This window comes from Equus quagga, chromosome 1 (genome assembly GCF_021613505.1).
Source record: "Equus quagga isolate Etosha38 chromosome 1, UCLA_HA_Equagga_1.0, whole genome shotgun sequence".
NCBI classification, from domain to species: domain Eukaryota; kingdom Metazoa; phylum Chordata; class Mammalia; order Perissodactyla; family Equidae; genus Equus; species Equus quagga.
In genome coordinates this window covers 5,754,813-5,776,089 of record NC_060267.1, presented here as the reverse complement: position 1 = coordinate 5,776,089, position 21,277 = coordinate 5,754,813, and the positions used below count along the sequence as shown (strand labels likewise).

At 39.8% G+C, this 21,277-nt stretch overlaps 1 protein-coding gene across 1 annotated transcript in view; it reads left to right on the top strand.

The window, feature by feature from the left end:
* TBK1 (TANK binding kinase 1) overlaps positions 1-21,277 on the top strand; it is a 41,145-nt gene that overhangs the window by 7,096 nt on the left and 12,772 nt on the right. The window contains exons 4-11 of the mRNA XM_046676966.1: positions 2,510-2,639; positions 4,998-5,179; positions 10,225-10,385; positions 13,058-13,168; positions 16,375-16,554; positions 18,517-18,713; positions 19,448-19,506; positions 19,919-20,010. Of these exons, the coding sequence (XP_046532922.1) occupies positions 2,510-2,639; positions 4,998-5,179; positions 10,225-10,385; positions 13,058-13,168; positions 16,375-16,554; positions 18,517-18,713; positions 19,448-19,506; positions 19,919-20,010 (1,112 nt within the window). The remainder of the gene's footprint in view (positions 1-2,509; positions 2,640-4,997; positions 5,180-10,224; positions 10,386-13,057; positions 13,169-16,374; positions 16,555-18,516; positions 18,714-19,447; positions 19,507-19,918; positions 20,011-21,277) is intronic.

Sequence of the window (21,277 nt, the reverse complement as noted above, 5' to 3'; positions counted from 1 at the left end):
AAATAAAGATTCATGGAATCAGAGAAAGTAGTATAGGAAATAAAAGAATTTAGAATATGCTTACCAGTATTATTACTAAAAAAAAATAAATAAATGAAGTTAAATTGACATAATTATAAAAGGAACAAGGAGGAAGTCAAACAATACAAAAAAGGCGTTGTAAAAGAATGAAAATCCTAGGAATCCAGAGATTAATATGTGAAGTCCAACTGTAAAAGATAGAACTGACTTTAGGGGGAAACAGCAAAAGGAAGAATGTCATTAGGAAAATTAACTAGAATTAATGGAAATAGAAATCTATTTTAATCCCTTTATAATGGGTAATCAATAAAATCACACCTTTTGAAAAACAGTGTAGCAGTTTATACTCCTTAAATAGTGATTTCATTTTTAGTGATTACTTCTTTGGAAGTAATCGGAAATGTAGATTATAGTTCTATGCACAAAGGTGTTCATCGCTGCCCTGTTTATGGTAAAGAATGATTAAATAAGTTGGAGGGTGTGATGGATAGTTACCCCGCATTAGCTGCACTCGAGGTTAGGTGCACAGCTCTCCGGACTGCTGAGTCTGCTCAACGCTTCTGAGGCCAGCTGCGGAGGGATTTGGCAAACTGCACCGTCAGAGAAAACAGTCCCCACCAGGCTGTGCTCGTTCAGACACTAGCTGCAAGTTCAGGAGTCCCCAGGGCTACCTTCACTTCAGACCAGCTCCCTACAAATTTAGGACTTCCCGTGCCTGCTCTCAGATTTGATAATTTGCTAGAATGTTGAATGACTCACAGAACTCAGGAAAGCACTATACTTACAATTACAGTTTTGTTCTAGCAAGAGGATGCAAATGAGAGCTAGCCAAAGGAAGAGATCCATAGGGCAGCATATGGAAGAGTTCCAGACATGAATCTTCCTTGTCCTCAGGGACACGTCACCCTCCTGGCCTTGATGTGTGACAGTACACATAGAGCATTGCCAGCCTTGAAAGCTCGCCTGAGCCTTTGGTCTCCAGAGTTTTATTGGGGCTTGATCACATGCTGCCTCCGTGGCTGACCTTTAGTCTCCAGCCCTTCCCAGAGGTTCGGGCTCATACCTTTAGCCCCCATTTCCTCCGAAAGTTGGAACAGATATGCGTGTCTTAAAACCACATTGTAGCTGGCCCCGTGGCCGAGTGGTTAAGTTTGTGTGCTCCACTTGAGGGGCCCAGGGTTTCACTGGTTCGGATCCTGGGTGTGGACATGGCACCACTTGTCAGGCCACATTGAGACGGCGTCCCACATGCCACAACTAGAAAGACCCACAACTAAAATATACCACTATGTACTGGGGTGATTTGGGGAGAAAAAGCAGAAAAAAAAATAAGCTATTAAAAAAAAAACCCATTGTAAATCACAAGGCCAACGCCCCTAGACAAACTTCTAGCAAACAGGACATTCCAGAGGCCTGGGAGTCACCGCCCAGGAGTCAAAAGCAAAGGCCAGACCTCTCTTTGGGTAAAATTAATTCTTCTCTACACAGTAGTTAAGCAGCAATAAAAAAGAAATATTTACCACAGTTATAATCACCTGGGAACATGCTTATGTATAATGTTATGTGAAAAAATCAGGATTGAAAATATTATGCCGGGGCCAGCCCCGTGGCCGAGTGATTAAGTTCGTGCACTCCGCTTCGGCAGCGCAGGGTTTCACCGGTTCGGATCCTGGGCGTGGACATGGCACCGCTCATCAGGCCATGCTGAGGCGGCGTCCCACATGCCACAACTAGAAGGACCCACAACTAAAATATACAACTATGTACCAGGGGGATTTGGGGAGAAGAGGGAAAAATGAAATCTTTAAAAAAAAAAAAAAGTTGGAGATGAATACTGGATTTTAAGACTCATATTCACATTTTCAAATTTCTGAACACGGCATGTATCTTATAATCAATGTGATAGTTGGCAATATTTCTGTTTCCCTATAAAGCTGTTGTCAATAATGTATTTTATAATCAGTGGAACATTAAATTCAAGGTTTAAAATAAATCAGCAGCTCAGATGCAAACAAGCGGACTAGAACTTTGCTGCAGGAGGGACCACTGAGCTCTCCTGCCACCTGTTTATTTTTAAAGCTAGAACTCTGTTCCTTGGAGTAAAAGTACCTTTCATGAGAAGAATCTCTTGTTTTAAAAGATTTGTTAGAAGACCTAGTGTCCTAAATGTACTATTATGTATTGGAAATTAAAGGTAATTTTTAAAGAACTGTTATAACATTGTAGCAAGGATTTTCTAGTTCAGATTTAGCCAGCTTTCTCTGTGGTTTGATTGTCTTCAAAAACAAATCCAATTTAAATAGGAATTTACAAGATATTGATTCTTATATGTGTATAGTCAACAAATATTTAATGAATTCCACGTAAAACAATTCAAAGTGCCTTCATCATTGTGGTAATTCTACCTTTAAATGAAATCAGTTAAGTCCTGGCATATAATAAACATTTATTTTTTATATTGAGTCCTAATCAGTTATTTTTTTTCCAGACAACAACAAGGCATAAAGTACTTGTTATGGAATTCTGTCCATGTGGGAGTTTATACACTGTCCTAGAGGAGCCGTCTAATGCCTATGGACTGCCAGAGTCTGAATTTCTGATTGTTTTGCGAGATGTGGGTATGTTTGTTTATATGATTTTATGTATGTGTGTATGTATAATTTAATGATATAAGAGCTTTAAAAAGTAAATTTCTTAACATTCAGAACCAAAGACCTTTACACAGTGCTTTCTTAGATATAACACTAAAAGCACAAGTACAAAAAGAAAAAAAATAGATAAATTGGACTTCACCAACATTAAAAACTTTCGTGTTTCAAGGGACAACATCAAGTAAGTGAAAAGACAGGCCATAGAATGAGAGAAAATATTTGCAGATCATATATCTCATAAAGAATTTTTATCTCAATAACTCAACAATAAAATGACAATTCTATTTAAAAATGGGCAGAGGATTTGATAGACCTTTCTCCAAGGAAGATATGCAAATGGCCAACAGCACATAAAAAGATGTTCAGGATCGTTAGTCATTAGGGAAATGCAAATCAAAATTACAGAGAGATACCACTTCGTAACCACTAGGATGGCTAAAGTCAAAAAGACAAAACAAAAGTGTTGGCGAGGATGTGGAGAATCTCGAACCCTCATATGCTGCTGGTGGGATTGTAAAAACATACAGCCACTTTGAAGAACAGTCTGGCAGTTACTCAAAAGGTCACATATAGAATTATCATATGACTTAGCATTTCTTTTTTTTTTTAAGATTTTATTTTTTTCCTTTTTCTCCCCAAAGCCCCGTGGTACATAGTTGCATATTCTTCGTTGTGGGTCCTTCTAGTTGTGGTATGTGGGATACTGCCTCAGCGTGGTTTGATGAGCAGTGCCATGTCCGCACCCAGGATTCGAACCAATGAAACACTGGGCCGCCTGCAGCGGAGCGCGCGAACTTAACCACTCGGCCACGGGGCCAGCCCCTGACTTAGCATTTCCATTGCTGTGTATTTACCTGAAAGAATTAAAAACATCCACACAAAAACTTGTACATCAGTGTTCATAATAGCCAAAAAGTAGCAACAGCCCAAGTGTCTGCCAGCTGATGAGTAGACAAAATGTGGTGTATCCATACAGTGGAATACTGTTTATTCATAAAAAGAAACAAAGTAGTGGTCCATGCTATACAGTGGATGCCCCTCTAAAAGGATGCCAGGTGAAAGAAGCCAGACACAGAAGACCGCAGTATTTACAGAAAACGTCCGGAATTGGCACGTTCTTGACGACAGAGAGTGGATTCGTGGTTGCCAGGGGTTTGAGGGGAGGACAGAGTTGAGTGACTGCTAATGGGTGTGGGTTTCTTTTTGGCATAATGAAAATGTTCTGAAATTAGAGGTGATGGTTGTACACTCTCTGACTCTTCGACTCTACTAAAAACTACTGAATTGTGTCCTACTTGAAAAGGATGAATTTTGTGATGTGTGAATTTTATCTCAATAAAGCTGTTATTTTTAAAAAAAGAATATGGCAACCAAGGGGAACAATATCTGAATCAATAGATTTATAGAAGTGAATTATTAGTTGAGGAATAGGAAAAGCCAGGTGATAAAGAAGATTTAAGGTTAGAGGGAGTCCTTCAACTTGACGCTGGAGGCCGTGTGGAGACCATGTAGGTGAGGACAAAATGAAAGAAGCAATGTGTGCTACAGCCTGTGTAATCGAATAGAAGTTACGGGTAATTGCGCCTTCCTCGGTGTGCTGGGAACCCTGAGTTTTCATAATTGAATGTTGATACCCCTGACCTTTTTTTCATATGTTATATTTGGATATTCATCTATCAGCTGTCAAACAAACGTTTCCAGCCATCGCTCAGTGATGCTGCCTGTTAGCCAAAACAACTTCATCTCAGCAGTGTGGCCACCTTTGCCCTTAAAAGAAAGGGGAGAGGGGACGGCCCTTTGAGAAGAGCATTAAAGCATATGAGAAGTGTATTTTTATGGAAACGAGTGTGATGTTTTGCCTCTATTACTTTTTTGCTATTTTATGTATTGAGTCTAGTTTACTTTTTTGTAGAATTTTTTTCCAAAGGTAAAGAAATGTAAAACTGGGGTGAAAGATTGATGTCTTTCTTGGGAATCTTTATTCTTAAGTTTAGGCAGATTGCCCACATGTGTATAACCAAAAATAATCCAGCAAGTCATATGGTTAAGACCATTTTGTTCTTTTTCCTGATAGTATTTAAGAGAGATTGAACTCTTCCTTAGACCATATGGATCTTATCATTCTGAAACTCCTTGTTACTCTAACATGAGATATAAAATATAAATACTGTCTGTTACTCCTTTGATTAAAATGACTTTGGACCAACTTATGAAAAATTAACAATGAGTGAATATGAATGAATTATATGAATGAATTTGACGCCCACAGACAGACACACAGATACCTACATTTTAATTTCCTTCGTTTTATATTTATTGTTGAAGTGGGTGGAATGAATCATCTCCGAGAGAATGGCATAGTACACCGTGACATCAAGCCAGGAAATATCATGCGTGTGATAGGGGAAGACGGCCAGTCTGTGTACAAACTCACAGATTTCGGTGCAGCTAGAGAATTAGAAGATGATGAGCAGTTTGTTTCTCTGTATGGCACAGAAGAATATTTGGTAAGTCCTGCATCACTAATAATTTTATTTAAAGAAGCAAGATATATTGTAAACATGGGTAATTGGCCAACCAATTCAGTATAAAATGTCATGTAACTTTTACAAGAAAAATTAAATTTTCTCTTCTAGTGCATGTGCTTTGTAATGGAATTAGATACTGGTTTTTAAGGGTGCTGTTATTTTTCTGTTAAAAATTCTTACAAGTTTTATAACATTTTTAAATTCTTTAACTTTACTAATGTTATGGCTCTATATTAAAAGAAAAAGCTATCTATACAGTCCAGAAGCATCTGGCTGGTAAAGTCTCCCTTTTGTGGATCAGAGCAGTTAATTATTTCAAGCTTGTTAGAATACTGTTCCCTGTAGAGAAAAATTGATTCTAATTCGGAAGCAGGAGGTTCTGTTCAGGGAGGTCGGTTATTGAAAGACAGACAGGACCGTTGTTAGAAACACACACAGAAAGTGAAATGCCTTGAAGCATCTAACTTGAAATGCCGGAAGGCTAGAAAAGCTCTGTGGTCGAATCGGTTGCTGCCGATGTGTGTGTGTGAAGTTAGTAAACATTTGAAACACTTGAGAAGATATACTTCCAAGTAAGTGCAGGTAACACGTGGTCAGGAAGTTTATAATACATGGTCATCACTAATTGTTCAGGGCGGTGCATTTTCTCTTACAAGTCTTAGATTCTGTGACTTTCTTCCAACTGAACTCTGCCGTTGTAATCTTATAAAAAGTAAAGTCCAGGTGCCCCTATGACTTTACTCAGATGATTCCAAGTCTGGCGTGGATTAAGGTGTCATAAATTGTTCTGTCATTAGATAACCCCAAATTAATCTGTAGCTATATTTTAATAATCTTTTAATAAGCATACGTAAGAATGGATTACATCCATCCTGCAAATATTTATGGAGTACCTACTCTATACCAGGCGCCGGGACCACCAGGGTCAACCAGATGCACATGATTCCTGCGCGTATGGAGCCCACATTCCGGGGGGAAAAATAGTTCATAAGTAAACTAGTAAATAATATGAATTTAGGTAATTGGAGTGTCGGGAAGACAACAGCATGATGAGATAAAGAGTGACTAGCAGGGGAAACATAGCTAGGGAAAGCCTCCCTTCAATTCTCAATGTGCTGATGCTTCAGTGATAAAAAGAAGCAAGCTGTGCACAGATTTGGGAGCAGAATAGCAACTGCAAAGGCCTCGGAACAAGAATGACCTTGAGTGTTGGACAAACAGAAAGGATGGCAGTCTGGTTGGAGTTTAGTGCGCTAAGGGGCAGGTGGTAGGAGTTGGGACTGGAGACGTGAGCAGGGGCCAGCCCGGCCACACAGGCTGTATGATCACCCCCTGTTTATAAGAAAGCTTTTGCAGTGTTCCCTTCAGTATCTGGAAATGAAATCGTTAGATAATATAACCAACCTGCATACCTAATTAAAAGAATAACATAATATCTCAATAATAATATAAAAGAAAGTATTATAAGATCGTAGGTACTTAACATGTAAAAGTTTAGGAGCGACTTCACTGCCGAACAAAGTCATCAGAGGCTCGCACCTACGTGTAATGTCACTTCCATCGCAAGCGCATTGAGAACTGGTGTGTCCTGTTAGTGACTCACGTTCCACAAGTGGTGCTGGTGTCACTGACGTGATTTTCCAAAGCAGTGAATAATTCCCGGTAAAGTTTCTAACTTAACAAAGTAGATTTACGTATAGCTGCATTCTTGTAGCTACAAAAATACTTTATGTTTATATATATGTAAGAGTTAGATCATTATAAACAGACTTCTCACGTGCACAGATATCTGGCAGGATATTCAGAAGTCATGAAAAGCTTATTTTGCAGAATTGTCCCCCATCTCTGGTCTCCGCCCACTAAATACCAGTAGCTCCCCCCTGCCCCCAGTGCGGTAATGACCAGCATACACAAACAGTGGCCCTGGACCAGCCTTCATAAGGTTGATCCTCCACTGCCAACTGATACTCCTCTTTCACACATCCTCCTGGCACCACAGTTTAGCTTTTGCCTCTAGCAGGCTTTTAAAATGGAAAGAACAAAGCATTAAGTAAATTAACCCCAAGTCCATGCTGTACTCTAGGCTGATATTTTGTTCTAATCTATTTCCTATTGCAGATTATGCCCAGCCCTGTTTTCAAATACAATGCACCAGAAGTTATGAAATGAGATAAATAATAGTCTGAAGCTTAGCAATCTAGAAATATTCCCATATTTAAGTGAGAACTTTTCTTGCTTTGGAATTCCCAGGCCAGATGTTAAATCATATTTCCCTTGTGTGTTAAAGTCCAAAAAAAACTTCAGCGTCCTTCCTTCCACGATTTTTTTTCTTTTGAGGAAGATTACCCCTGAGCTAACTGCTGCCAAGCCTCCTCTTTCTTTTCTTTTCTTTTTTCTTTTTTTTTTTTTTTTTTTTTGCTGAGGAAGACTGGCCCTGAGCTAACATCCATGCCCATCTTCCTCTACTTTCTATGTGGGACGCCTACCACAGCATGGCTTGCCAAGCGGTGCCATGTCTACACCGGGATCCAAACTGGTGGACCCCGGGCCACCAAAGCATAAGGTGCAAACTTAACTGCTGCACCACCCGGCCGGCCCCTCTTCCACCGTTTTTAATATCTTGCATCTCTTAATAATATAATCTGACAGGCAGGGATATGCACCACTGTACTAACGAGGGCAGGCACTTATAGTCTGAGAACTTTCCAGTAGCTTAGTCTTCACGTGTCTGTTCCAGATGCAGAGGCTCAGACCCAATAATGCCAAGCCCTGCACGAGCACAGGTACACGTTCAGAAGAGTCAGTGGGCGCAGATATGTCAAGCCACCATCAGTCAGTGACTCCCTAGGGAACACCTTCCAGCTACACCAGTTAGGCAGTGTATTACTGCACCTTTTGAGGAGGTCCCCCCTCTGTCTCCTTCTAGAATCGCTGTGCCGCCTCTTCCCAGGTTGGTGGCCTCATATTCCGGAAGATGTCAGGCCTGTCCAGGTACTCTAGGCCTATTCACAGCACCATTTATACACTGAATACCAGCGGCCAGGTCAGAGGTCTGGCTGGAGCTGCTTTGGACAGTACTTCCTTTATGTGCTATGCCACAGAACCGGCAAAACCACTCAGACCCCAGCTATCTGGTGGGCCTATGTTTGGACACTCACTTCAAACACCCCATGCTTATCACCTCTTCTGATTTCCCATTAAAATGTATTTCCCCAATGAGTCCCACCCGCCCCCAAAAAATCCAGGAACTGTGACCCTTTGGGAGTCAGATTCATAGACTGTGTCATTTATACGCACCCTCCCAGCAATGTTACCTGCGTTGGTTCCCAGGCCTTTGGGCCACAGCCAAATACCACAGTGTCCTAAGGCGTTGTTTTGGTTTGAGATCATTTGGGTGATGACTCTTCTTGGGTCCAGAGTACACTCTTGTAGCTTTAGCTTCCAAGAATCTTAAAGTTCCAGTGCATAACTTCCATAAAGGCAGGTGTCAGCAGGCTGAGCATTTATGACCCCTGGTGGTTCTCTGCAGAGCTAGAGGTCGGCCAGAATCTCTGTCTGGGTCTGCTAGCTCCTCACCCATGTCCGACAGGAGCCATCTGTTCTCGCAGCTGTGGTATAGCGTCCTCTGTGCTTCAGGACATGCGTTTATCATCCGACTAGCTGCTTACCGCGTCACTAGCTCCCAGGGAACCCAGTCAGGCTAGTCCTCTGAATTAATTCTAGAAAATTTAATTTTCATCTCAGACTCCATATGACTTGCTCTGATGGGTTGCATGTGAGGGAGGAGGGAAAGGAATTAAGGCTGCTTGATAGGTTTTGGGTATGAGCAACTGGATAGATGATGGTACTCTTTACTTAGAGGATAAGATTAGAAAGAAACAGGTTTGAGTGGGAAGGCCAAGAGTTTGTTTTGGATATGTTAAGTTTGAAGTACCTTTTAGACATTCAAGAAAACAGTAGGTCAACCAATGATTAGATAAAGATGTGGTATATATGTATAATGGAATACTACTCAGCCATAAAAAAGACAAAATCGTCCCATTCACAACCACAAGGATGGACCTTGAGGGTGTTATGTTAAGTGAAATAAGCCAGACAGAGAAAGACGAACACCATATGATTTCACTTATTTGTGGAACATAAACAAAGTAACAGACAAAGAGAACAGTTTAGTGGTTACTGGGGGGAAGGAGAGTGAGGAGGTGGGCACAAGGGGTGAGGGGTGCATTTATATAGTGTCTGACAAATAATAATGTGTACAACCGAAATTTCACAATGTTACAAGCTATTATGACCACAATTTAAAAAATTAAAGAAAAGAAAACAGTAGGATTTATGAATCTGGAGCTCAGGGCAGGAGAGAGTTTTGGGAATTAAAGAACATGGATGATACTTAATGCCGTAGGCCTGAAGGGGAGGTGAGGAAATAGTGCAGTTCTAAGTACAGATGGCTATTTTGAGAAGTTTTGCTATGGTGGGAAGCAGAAAATTGAGTGATAGCTAGAAGGGGTTGTGGGGTCAGTTTAGGGCTTTCTAAAAATAGGGGAGAGTGAAGCATGTGTGTAAGTTAAAAGGAATGATCCAGTAGAGGGGGGAAATGATGCGTAAAATAAAAGGCAGTTACAGGAATTGATTTCTGGGATTGGTGATAGATGTGATGGGCTCCATAGCACAGATGGAAAAGTCAGCCCTTGATAGGACTCGTACCCTTGTAACTGCAAAGCAGGCCTGGAGTCTGGACGCAGGCTCGGGGAGGTTGGTGTGTGGTAGAAGATCTCAAAGGGGACCTAACCTCTGAGTCTTCTCTTTCCTCATTGAAGTGTGAAGTGAGGTCATCAAAATCGAGGGTCAGAGGGGGTGGTGTTGGAGGTTTGGGAAAAGAGAAGATGTGAATAGTCTTTTCAGATTGGGAGAGTGAAATGATTAGGAAAATAGGATGGAATTTATAGGCATTCTTGAGTACCTATTTTTGTATACTGTATTACCATAGGATGCAAGTTAGTAGGTTTTCGTCTTTTTTTAAGCATCCTGATATGTATGAGCGAGCCGTGCTGCGGAAAGACCATCAGAAGAAGTATGGAGCCACGGTCGACCTTTGGAGCATCGGGGTAACGTTTTACCATGCAGCCACCGGGTCACTGCCGTTCAGACCGTTTGAAGGGCCACGCAGGAATAAGGAAGTGATGTAAGTGGTCTGTCCATCTCAAATTGGGAAAAGTTTTTAAAATAGGTCTCCGTCTTATTTTGTTTCATTTTATGTTAGAGGTATACACTAATGAAAACTGATTTAGGCATCATTTCTGATATTTTAGGCTATTTGGTTTTTAATAAGGACGCAGCCTTATGGAAGTGTATAGGCATAATTTTTCATATCGTGTTTAAATCTTACGTACAAAGTATACATGGCATCCAGTCTTTGGTCCATCGTTAAAAATCTTCTGCTTTCTGGATTTTATTTCAGCATGCTGTTTGTTTATTTCTCTTTGTGTACTTATCAGGTTTTTCCTTCCGTATAACGTAAAAAATAGTACTTCTGTGGAGTACTAGAACCATTACTGGATCTAAAAGAAATAGAATTCTTACCCTGAACTCATCTGATTTCTTTTGCCATTTCAAAAATAACATGTCGTGTAATATTAAATTTTTTCTAGTGTTGCCCTTTCGGTCCAAGGACGAGTGCATTTTACCAGTACGTTATACATTTATGTACTGCCCTACTTATGAGGAAATAATTGCTGTGTATAAAATCACTATTGTAATCTAAATAATGGAGGGAAAGAGAGCTGGATTTCTGGATGTGAAATTTATTTTAAAATTCATCCATAGCATACATTGACCACACATCTTTCTATTTTAAAAGAAGTTGGTGACTGACCTTGCTTCCTGAGAAACAGCCAGCTACGTCCGCATGAAAGCACGGGGTTGTGCATCCTGTTTAGCTCAGGAGTGACTGGGCACAGGAACCGTTCTTTTAGATCTTAACATTTCTCTCAGACCTTTGTATATTTGACTCTGCCTTTCCTCAGCAAACATGACTTAATCATCACAACCCTGAAAATACAATCTTTAATCTCATCTCGGAAAATTGAGGGAGAAGCATATTTTTCTTTTTGTTAGTTTGAGGAACTAAAACCAATTCAGCTGATAATACGACTTTTGCTAAAACCCAGGTACCTACATGTTTTCTTTCCAGCAAGGACAAATGCCTGTTTGTGGCAAGAAGACATCCGTTACTGTCCTGAGGATTTTTGTACAGCATCATCTTGAGCCTGCTTACGGCAGTGCCCTTTTTATAAAATTTCTTCACTAATGATGGCTGAGTCCATTTTTGTTTTTCTCATTAAACATGAATTGTGCCTAACAGTTAGTCATGCCTTTATTGTCACAGACGTGTTTTAAAGCAATGTCAGCATTTCTTGCTGCCCTGAAGATGGATTAAATAAAAGTGTGATGCTCCCTAATAAGGAAAACGTATGACTCATAAGAACTAGGAATGCCTGATGATTTTGTCTGACCAGCAAATGGGAAGCTATACCATTAGAAGAATTTGTTTATTTGCACAGAAGTTCAGCTTCTTATGAATGCTGGTGCTAATGGGTGTTCAGAAGTGCTGTAAGAGTGATAACGACCGCTTTACTTGACTTTCGGCTGCGTTTGTTTCCTGTCACAGCAGTGTTGACCCCTTGCCATCTCATTTACACGTCATGAGTGTGTTTATACAGGGATCTTATCAAAATTAGTTAAGTTTTTTTAAGAATATGTGAGCATTCCCTTAAGAAGTCTGCCCTTCATTCCATTCCCTCCTCTTTTCTTGCGTTAATCTCACATGTCCCTACTTGGTCCTCCACAATCGGATCCCTCTTACGTGAATACAGCTTACTTTTCACTTTAATTTTCTTCTTCCCTGAAAAATCTCTCAAGGCAGAAATCTGGCTGCCTCTGCTGAGGAGCAGCAAGTAGTCTAAATCAGTCGTACTGGTTTGTTCTACTTTGTTAAAGAAAAAATTGATTTGCTCAGGGCACATTTATGTAGACATTAAACAAACAAACAAAAATTATGCCGGAACTAATAGCTGTAGACTTAGGTAAGATTCTGCTGTGCTGTCCTGCGTTGCCATCCGTGGACAGTGTCCTTGGAGGCGTGAGGCTCTTCCTCCCCTGCTCTCGGGGTTGCTTTGGGACCGTGCGGAAGCTGAAAGCTGCCTTCGCTGACCTCCTCCGTCGTTGTTGTTTTGCTTCCTTGACCATCTCTTTCTTCAATTCATATTTATTTCTACCACTTTTCATCAAGAATCAAATTAAATTGGGCTTTTAATTTTGGTATACACACCTATTCTTATATGTGTTTATATTTTTTCAATACGCAAGGAATCTGTCTGACGCTGTGCTTTGTATAGTTTCATCTTTTTTCTAAAAGAGAACACTGTTGTTCATTTCCGCAGTGATTTCCTAGTCCTGTCGACTGTGCCTTTGGATACTATGAGTCAGAGCAATTAGATGCTTTATGTCATGGTCTGGAGATATTCTGTAACGTAACTTTTTTTGTGTTTCCTCAATTTTTTCAGATGGAAAAATTAATATCTTTGTTGTGAACGTCATGATGCTGTTTTTTGGTACTCTGAGAGCCCAAATGAAAATTAATTGTGGCATATATAAAATAATCGTACAGCCACTATTCTGCTTCAGTCAGTCAGATTCAAAGTATTTTGCTTGCTTTGTGGATCCTGTGAACGTCACTCACAAAGTTTCGTCTAGTAGATAATTGCAGGTGCAACCGAGGAGATACTTTTGCGAAGCCCATTGACAGGCTATGCAACCATGAACTGCTTAGTTCATTCGGCTTTTGTTCTTCCCAAGGTATAAAATACTTACTGGAAAGCCTTCTGGCGCAATATCTGGAGTACAGAAAGCAGAGAATGGCCCGATTGACTGGAGTGGGGACATGCCTGTGTCCTGCAGTCTTTCACGGTGAGTGTCGTGTGCCCCTGTTCTCCTCACGTGCACTTTGGTGTTTGGCATCTTTGTTGGGTAAAGGCACACATACTTAAAGGCAGTCTGTCGTTTTGCTTAGATGTTATGAAAGCGTGTGCTTGGATTTGTGAGTTTTGTCTTTGTGGCACGCAATATAAACATCCATCCTGGTCTGTCTTAGGACGTAGGACGTACGTTTTTGAGATTGCAAATCACCAGTCTTGGGGTTCTGTCCAGTGTGAGGATCCAGCTTAGGACCTTGGTATCTTTTGTGCTGACCTCTGTATTGACAGACGCAAACAGTGGTATAGATAGGAGTGACTAGAGTTCTCAAACACAAACACTCAAGAAGTTTAATGTTATCCTCATGTTAAAAAAGTACTCATGGGCAGGCCCCAGTGGCCTAGTGGTTAAGTTCAGCACCCTCCGCTTCGGCAGCCCAGGGTCACTTCCTGGGTGCAGACCTACACCACTCATCTGTCAGTGGCCATGCTATGATGGCAGCCCACATACAAAAAGAGGAAGATTGGCAGTGAATGTTAGTTCAGGGTGAATCTTCCTCAGCAAAAAAAAAAAAAGCATTCCTATTATTCCAAATGTGAGAAATCGTTTTCTACTACTTTCTCCAGCATTTCAAATGCTCCTATAGGTCTTATTTAATTTAGCAGCCAGAACTCAAAAGAATTATGTTGTCAGGTATGAATCCTGTTATCACAAAGAAAGATTTAAGGTAAAAGAAATTAAAAGTAGAGGGTATATTATTTTACTCTGGAAATAAAGCCAAGGCACTCATCAATATGTAGAATTTAGTATTTTAAATATTAACTATTTAGCAACTTATTTATTTGAATAAATTATATATATATGTATCACAAGCTAATAAAATATCACCTATCTTATTCTTTTTTTTTTTGCTGAGGAAGATTTGCCCTGAGCTAACATCTGTTGCCAATCTTCTTCTTTTTGCTTGAGGAAGATTCACCCTGCTCTAACATCTGTGCCAGTCTTCCTCTATTTTGTATGTGGGTCGCCACCAGAACATGGCTGACAAGTAGTGTAAGTCCATGCTTGGGAACCAAACCCAGGCCACCGAAGCAGAATGTGCTGAACTTAACCACTAGGCCAGGGGGCCAGCCCCTCACCTGTCGTTTTATATATTGATTCCTGTGAAAACTCATTGAAACCAAGAGTTCCACTGCTAAAATTATTTTTTAAAACCAGTGTCCTGACAGATTCATTTTTGGATTGTTTAAAAACATTCTTCAAAATAAAATTGTTTCATGCAGCTAGAATTACCAAGAGAAGTTAATTTTATTGAAGAGCAGAGATTTGATATTATAATAGTGATTTGTATTAAATTTTGACTTAGAAAATACTCATTTTGGGGCTCTCGGGCAAAACTGATAAAATATAAAGGGATCAGGAAATGAACACTTGCTGTTTAATAATTATGTTGCTGAAACTCAGATTCAGTGCTTTGACCTCTGAACTACAGGTTGTCCATTTCAGGAGGGGGAGAGGCTGTAGATTTTCCATCTAATCAGTTGTTAGCACACCAAATTATAAATTCTTTGATAAAAACTGCTTAGGTACCACAAAGTATATTATTATATGATCTTGTTTTTCTTAAATAGTAAGGACTTTAAGTGCTACAAATGAGCAATGAAAACAGGTACCAAAAATGGAACAACTGCCAAAAAAGAGAACTGTCCTCTTTCTTATATGTACCAGTCAAGACTGGATTGCAAGTGAGAAGAACCCCACTCAGCCAGTTGGAGTGGAAAAGGAAGTGGATTGACTTTGTAATGAGAAGTTCTCGTGTGTGTGTGGCTCAGAGTCCAGCCGACTCCTTGGACTCAGACCGTGTCATCCAGACGTGGCCGCTTCGCGTCCTCCGGGCCTGCTTTCTCTGACTTCTCTCCACTCGCAGGCAGGCTCTTTCCTGGCAGCCTCGGGATGGCCCCTGGCATTCCCAGACTCTCGTCCCCACAGCTGTGAAAGCTCAGTGGGAAGAAAGACTTTCTTTCCCGATAGTTTTAGCAGAGGTTTCTGGATTGATTCTCATTTAACTAACTTTATGCTGCCCCCTGTCACCTGTGACTACCCGTGATAACCAGACCTGGTTGTCGCACCCCTCTGCACACAGAGATCGGGTTTAGAGAGCGGAGAGTGTGGATTCTTTTACAAAAGGAGGGGGAGTAGATACCTGTTAGCAAAGATTTAAAATGTCCTCTACATACTTTTTTTTTCCCTTGAGGAAGATTAGCCCTGAGCTAACATCTGCTGGCAGTCCTCCTCTTTTTGCTGAAGACTGGCCCTGAGCTAACATCCGTGCCCATCTTCCTCTACTTTCTATGTGGGACACCTACCACAGCATGGCTTGCCAGGCGGTGCCATGTCCGCACCCAGGATCTAAACCGGCGAACCCTGGGCCACCAAAGCGGAACGTGTGCATTTAACCGCTGCGCCACCGGGCTGGCCCTGAAAAAATGTCCTCTACATATTTTAAAAACTGTTGACAGACAAGTAATTATTCCAGTGTCTCTCACATAGTCAAGAATATATTTTTAAGACTATTTGAAATTTCGTAATTGAGAGCCTGTTTGGGGATATTTTATAATTTGGTGAAAGCATGAGAGAATGAAGGTGCTTCCATTCATCTTTTAAAAAATATTTAAGCTTATTAGTCAAAGATTATTCCTGGTTGAATGGGCACTAATTGATTGCTAGATGATTATAATAATTTTACTTCCTAAATAAGTATACTACAAAAGGCATATAAATTCAACGTAAAAAGTTATGTCTCTTGAGTGCCATATGAAAAGGACATTAAAGACCCTGAAACTGAACCGTTATCTCAGCCTCGTGACCTCCTGGTTCAAATCGGCAGGTCTGCCCCGATCGCCATGTGTACACAGTGTTAGAATGTGTTTGGAAAAGTAAGAAAACTTGGGAAGGAGAGCATCAAAATAATCAGTAAAAGCTAACATAAAAATCCCATAACCCCTGATTCCTTGACAAGTAATAAATACTAAGCCAAGACTACCTGGCTTTCTGAAAAGTTGGCAGATTTTTAAAAATTTTAAATTAATCTAATAATATTAATAGCCATTCATTGGATTTTGTGATGGATATTATGATTTTGCATCTAGACAAAACATAACACGTTCGGTCTTTAAGTAACTTTTTTCGTACTATTTTAGCGGTCTTCAGGTTCTGCTCACCCCTGTTCTGGCAAACATCCTCGAGGCAGACCAGGAGAAGTGTTGGGGTTTTGACCAGTTTTTTGCAGAAACTAGTGATATTCTTCACCGAATGATAATTCATGTTTTTTCACTACAACAAATGACAGCTCATAAGATTTATATTCATAGCTATAATACGTAAGTACTGATTTACATTTTCTTTCTGTGTCATGATATTGTGTTATGTAATAATTACCTTTGTAAATTAGGAGAGGAAATAGAAAAGATGCCTCAGCTTCATCAAAGGCACCCACTTCCCGCTTAGAAAATTATGTTTGAGTTCTCAGTAAATTCTTTTTCACTTTTCTTTGGAGTAAAAAGATTAGTTTTCTAATTTTCTAAAATATACAAGTAAATTAGCTTGTTTTTAAACTGCCGGTTTTACAAGACTATTTTCATTTCTATGCCTTCTCTCAAATTACATCGTTACATACCACAGATAGCATCTACTAATAAATGGGCCAAGTTTCGTTGAGTCCTACCCTGTCATTTAAAAAAAGCGTAAGTCTTCAATATAGGTTCATATAGTTATTATTTGCACATGTGGCATAAAGCCTTTATTGGGTGCTGGAGAGATAATCATTTGTATTATCTAAGCAAAAACACGTTATGCTCATGTGAAAAAAAGTCTCCCCGTGTGATAGAGCTGCATGGAACTAACTGCACACAGGCTCGCATGTAAAGCCAGGCAGATCTGAAGAAGAGGGATGGGTTGTGTCAGTGTCAGTGTCCTGGTTGTGACGTCGTGCTGTATTTGTGCACACTCTTTCCCTTGGGGACACTGGGGGAATAGTATGTAGCATCTCTGTTATTCCTTACAACTGCATGCACATCCACAATGATCTCTAAATAAAATGCTTTTTAAAATGAAGGGGAAAAAGTTACATCTATTAATCTATTCTATATGCCTTGGTTTCTGTTTTGACAAGATTTAAATACCAGCTTTGATGCCTCATAAAACTCAAAAAGAGACTTTTGGTAATTTTTTAAGGAATAAAATTAATTAAACAAAATAATATTTTAGATAATTAATATCTAATATATATGTCAAGTATAAGCTTTAAATATAATGAATAAAATATTAATATAACATTAGATTAAAATATATCATTTGTCTTTATTTTGGTGCTTAATAGCCTGAATAAATATGGGTCAGAGTTAGGTGTCGGCCACTCTCACTTTGAGAGTGTACTTGAATGTCAAAAGCCCCCCCCAAGCCTGGGCCAGATCCCGGCAGGAGCCTGTGGCAGAGACGGTCACAACATTGCTGCTGAAAGCGTTCTTTGCTTTCCTGGATCTATTTAAGGAGATTCTACCTTTTTCCTCAAACCATCATTTTGAAAATACCTGCTTTTATTTAATTAATTGAACAAACATTATATAGTTATGTTGCGAGTACTGTTCTCAGTTCTTTATCTATTGAAGTCATTTAATCCTCACAACAGTTCTGTGAGGTGGGGACTGTGGTTCCCCTCCTACAGGTGAGGGGACTTAGCACTGAGGGGTTAAGGACTGAAGGTAAGTCCAGCAGGTACGTGCAAGAACTGGAATTTGAACCCCGAGAGTCTGAGTCCAGCGTCAGTGCTCTTAAGCTCTTGCGATGTCGGCTCTCCGCTATTAAATAGTAAGACTCCTGTAGTGCACATACCCAGTGTAGGTATCCAAACGTAGAAAGATTTCAGAGTGGATTAGTGTGGAATTTCAGTTTACTAGACTGCAGGACCCACAGCAGCGTGCTGTGGACTGATCATGATCTCGAGTATCGTTAGAAATGGATGTTATTGGGGCTGGCCCCGTGGCCGAGTGGTTAAGTTTGAGCGCTCCTCTTGGGCAGCCCAGGGTTTCGCCGGTTCGAATCCTGCACGCGGACATGCCACCGCTCATCAGGCCATGCTGAGGCAGCATCCCACATGCCACAACTGGAAGGACCCACAACTAAAAATACACAACTATGTACGGGGGTCTTTGGGGAGAAAAAGGAAAAATTAAATCTTTAAAAAAAAAAAAAAGAAATGGATGTTATTGCAGTCATGGTTAAAAAAGAGATTTTACCTCTCGTCTTGTCCCAGTTATGTTGTCCTTTGGATTTTCCTCACGCAGTGCTGCTGTATTTCATGAACTGGTGTATAAACAAACCAAAATTATTTCTTCAAATCAAGAACTTATCTATGAAGGACGACGCTTAGTTCTAGAACCTGGAAGACTGGCACAGCATTTGCCCAAAACGACTGAGGACAATCCCATCTTCGTAGTAAGCCAAGAGCCTCTGAGTGCTGTGGGACTGATATATGAAAAAAGTAAGTGGGGATTTTTCCTCTTGTTCTTACCAGCCACTAAAACAAACAGACCAACCTGTAAAAATCACGTCATCTTCATAAAGTTCGTTAATGATGGCATTAATATGGAGCTTTCATAAACGTTAAAAGTTGGTAAATGAGTTGGATGAAACCAGTAGTAAAATTGGTAAGCCTGTAGGCAACACAGTGTGACCTTAAATATTTTGTTTATAAAATGGTAAAAGTTTGTCACCTGTGTTTTACTGTCGCTCTCTGCTTTTAGCATTTTACCGACCCTCAACCTTTTGTATCGTGAATTTCAGCAAACGTTTATTGTGTCCAGTGTGACTAGGACACTGCCAGGCTTTGGAGTCTGAGAAAAGTTAGATCTACAGTTTGGAATCTTTTAAATTGTTAATCCTAGTGGTGAAAAAAATAAATTACCCAGACTTTTACGTTTCTATTTGGATCTTTGGGATTTGATTTGGATTTAAACAGAAGCATTGAGCTTGTTGTATTGGAATATATTTAAGGAAAAGAATGAAACTCCTTAGAAATGTCGCAGGTAATTTGTTACGCAACAAGCACTGCTGTTTCAAGTGGTTTTTTTAACCAGGTAAAGAACATTAAAGAGTTTTGCCACTAATGTTTAATTTAGAGGTTGATGTTTAACTTAGAGGTTGCTATGTAAAGGATACAATAATTTATTCAAAATGCTTTATTGCTGATTTTAATGATTTTCCTTCGTATTTCAGTTTCCCTCCCTAAAGTGCATCCCCGTTATGATTTAGATGGGGATGCCAGCATGGCGAAGGTTAGTGTCGAATTAAATTACTATGTAAACTTCTGAATTAAAATTCTCCTATCAACAGTGGAGGCAATAAAATGTATTGTGTCTTTACAGACGCCAATATGACTCAGGAAATTCTTCATTCGGATTGTTAGCCATTGCAAATTATTTTGTGTTCTCTCTGGTTTACTTTATATTGTGTTTTGGACTCATAAGAAAATTTTCTCCATTGAGATAGTGCACGTTTAACATTATCATGTTAAGGATGAAATATTTAGTACAGTTGTATCTGTCCTTAGCTTTTAGAAATTGGCAGTATATTGTGTTTTAATTAACCTGATAAAAATACATAAGCTTGAAAATTTTTATGTAAAAGTTTTTCTTACCATGTACCACAGTTAGCACCAAATATTGACATTTTGTATTTCTTCCCTAGGCAGTAACAGGAATTGTGTGTTATGCCTGTAGAGTTGCCAGTACGTTGCTGCTTTATCAAGAATTAATGCGAAAGGGGATACGATGGTTGATGTAAGTAGTAGAGTGAAATTTGAAAATTGATCTTCATGTACACTTCACTAAATAACTGGTGCCCACCCCATCACTGATACTTCACCCCTTCAGACTAGTTGGGGTCAGGTACTGGGTTTTTATTATAATACTTTTGTTTCACATTTAGTTTACAAAACATTTAGCAGCTCTTTTTTTTTTTTTTTCCATTGGATTCCTACAAAAACCTTATGAGACATAGGACAAGAAGTATCTGAATTTTAACACTTACACCGTGCTGGACAAGATGATAGCAGCTGAATCCCTTTCCCAGGACCTGACTTGGCTGTCATGGCCCCATCTCCGAGGGCTTTGGCGTCGTTAGGATCCAGCACAACCTCTTCCTCTTTCTAGGGTTTATGTCCTCAGAACTTCCTCCATTTCTTACCTTTTATCCCAAATTAAATATACTCTCAACTTTTTTTAACAACATTATTGAGATATAATTCACATGCTATATAATTCACTCATTTTTAAAGTGTATAATTCAGTGATTTTAGTACATTCACAGAGTTGTGCAACCATCACCACTAATTTTAGAATATTTTTATCACCCCAAAAAGAAACCCTGCACCCATTAGCAGTCACTCCCTATTTCCCCCATAGGCTCCTACCCCGAGGCAACTGCTCATATACTTTGTCTCTATGGATTTGCCTGTTTTAGACGTTTTGTATAAGTGAAATCATACAGTCTGAGTACACACTCACCTTGACAAGCAATTTAAAAGCTAACTTTTTTTTTTTCTAAATCACTTAATATAGTTTTTCTAGGTCAGAATATTGATCATCTAGTTAAGTATTCTCTCCCTGAAAGTGACCCTAAGAAATGTTTTGTGATGAATATGGTTTGACCCTTTTTCCCTTTCATGATTTGTAGCTGTCATCTCTCCATCTGAGAGGTGGACAGCAAGCAGCCTCTTTTGGGAATCATGCCTCTAGTTCTGTATAGCCGCACATGCAGCTTTTCAATCTGTACAAACAGTCATGGCCTCGTGTCCTCGGGGCTCATGCTGTGCTCGTGACAGTTGGTGTATACCCACCTCACACCTGTCCTTCCCTTCTCACAAAGACACGTGTGAAGGAGCATTTCATCCCTCTTGTTCTGCCGCTGCTTCTGAGAATAAACGAGAATAAGGCTCTATTTTTTTCCCTGTCACCTTTATTTTAAACCTTTAAATTTATGCTTATAATATTTTTTTATATGTCACATACCCAGTTTGTAAGCCTATGCTTTTTCTATTAAGGAGCC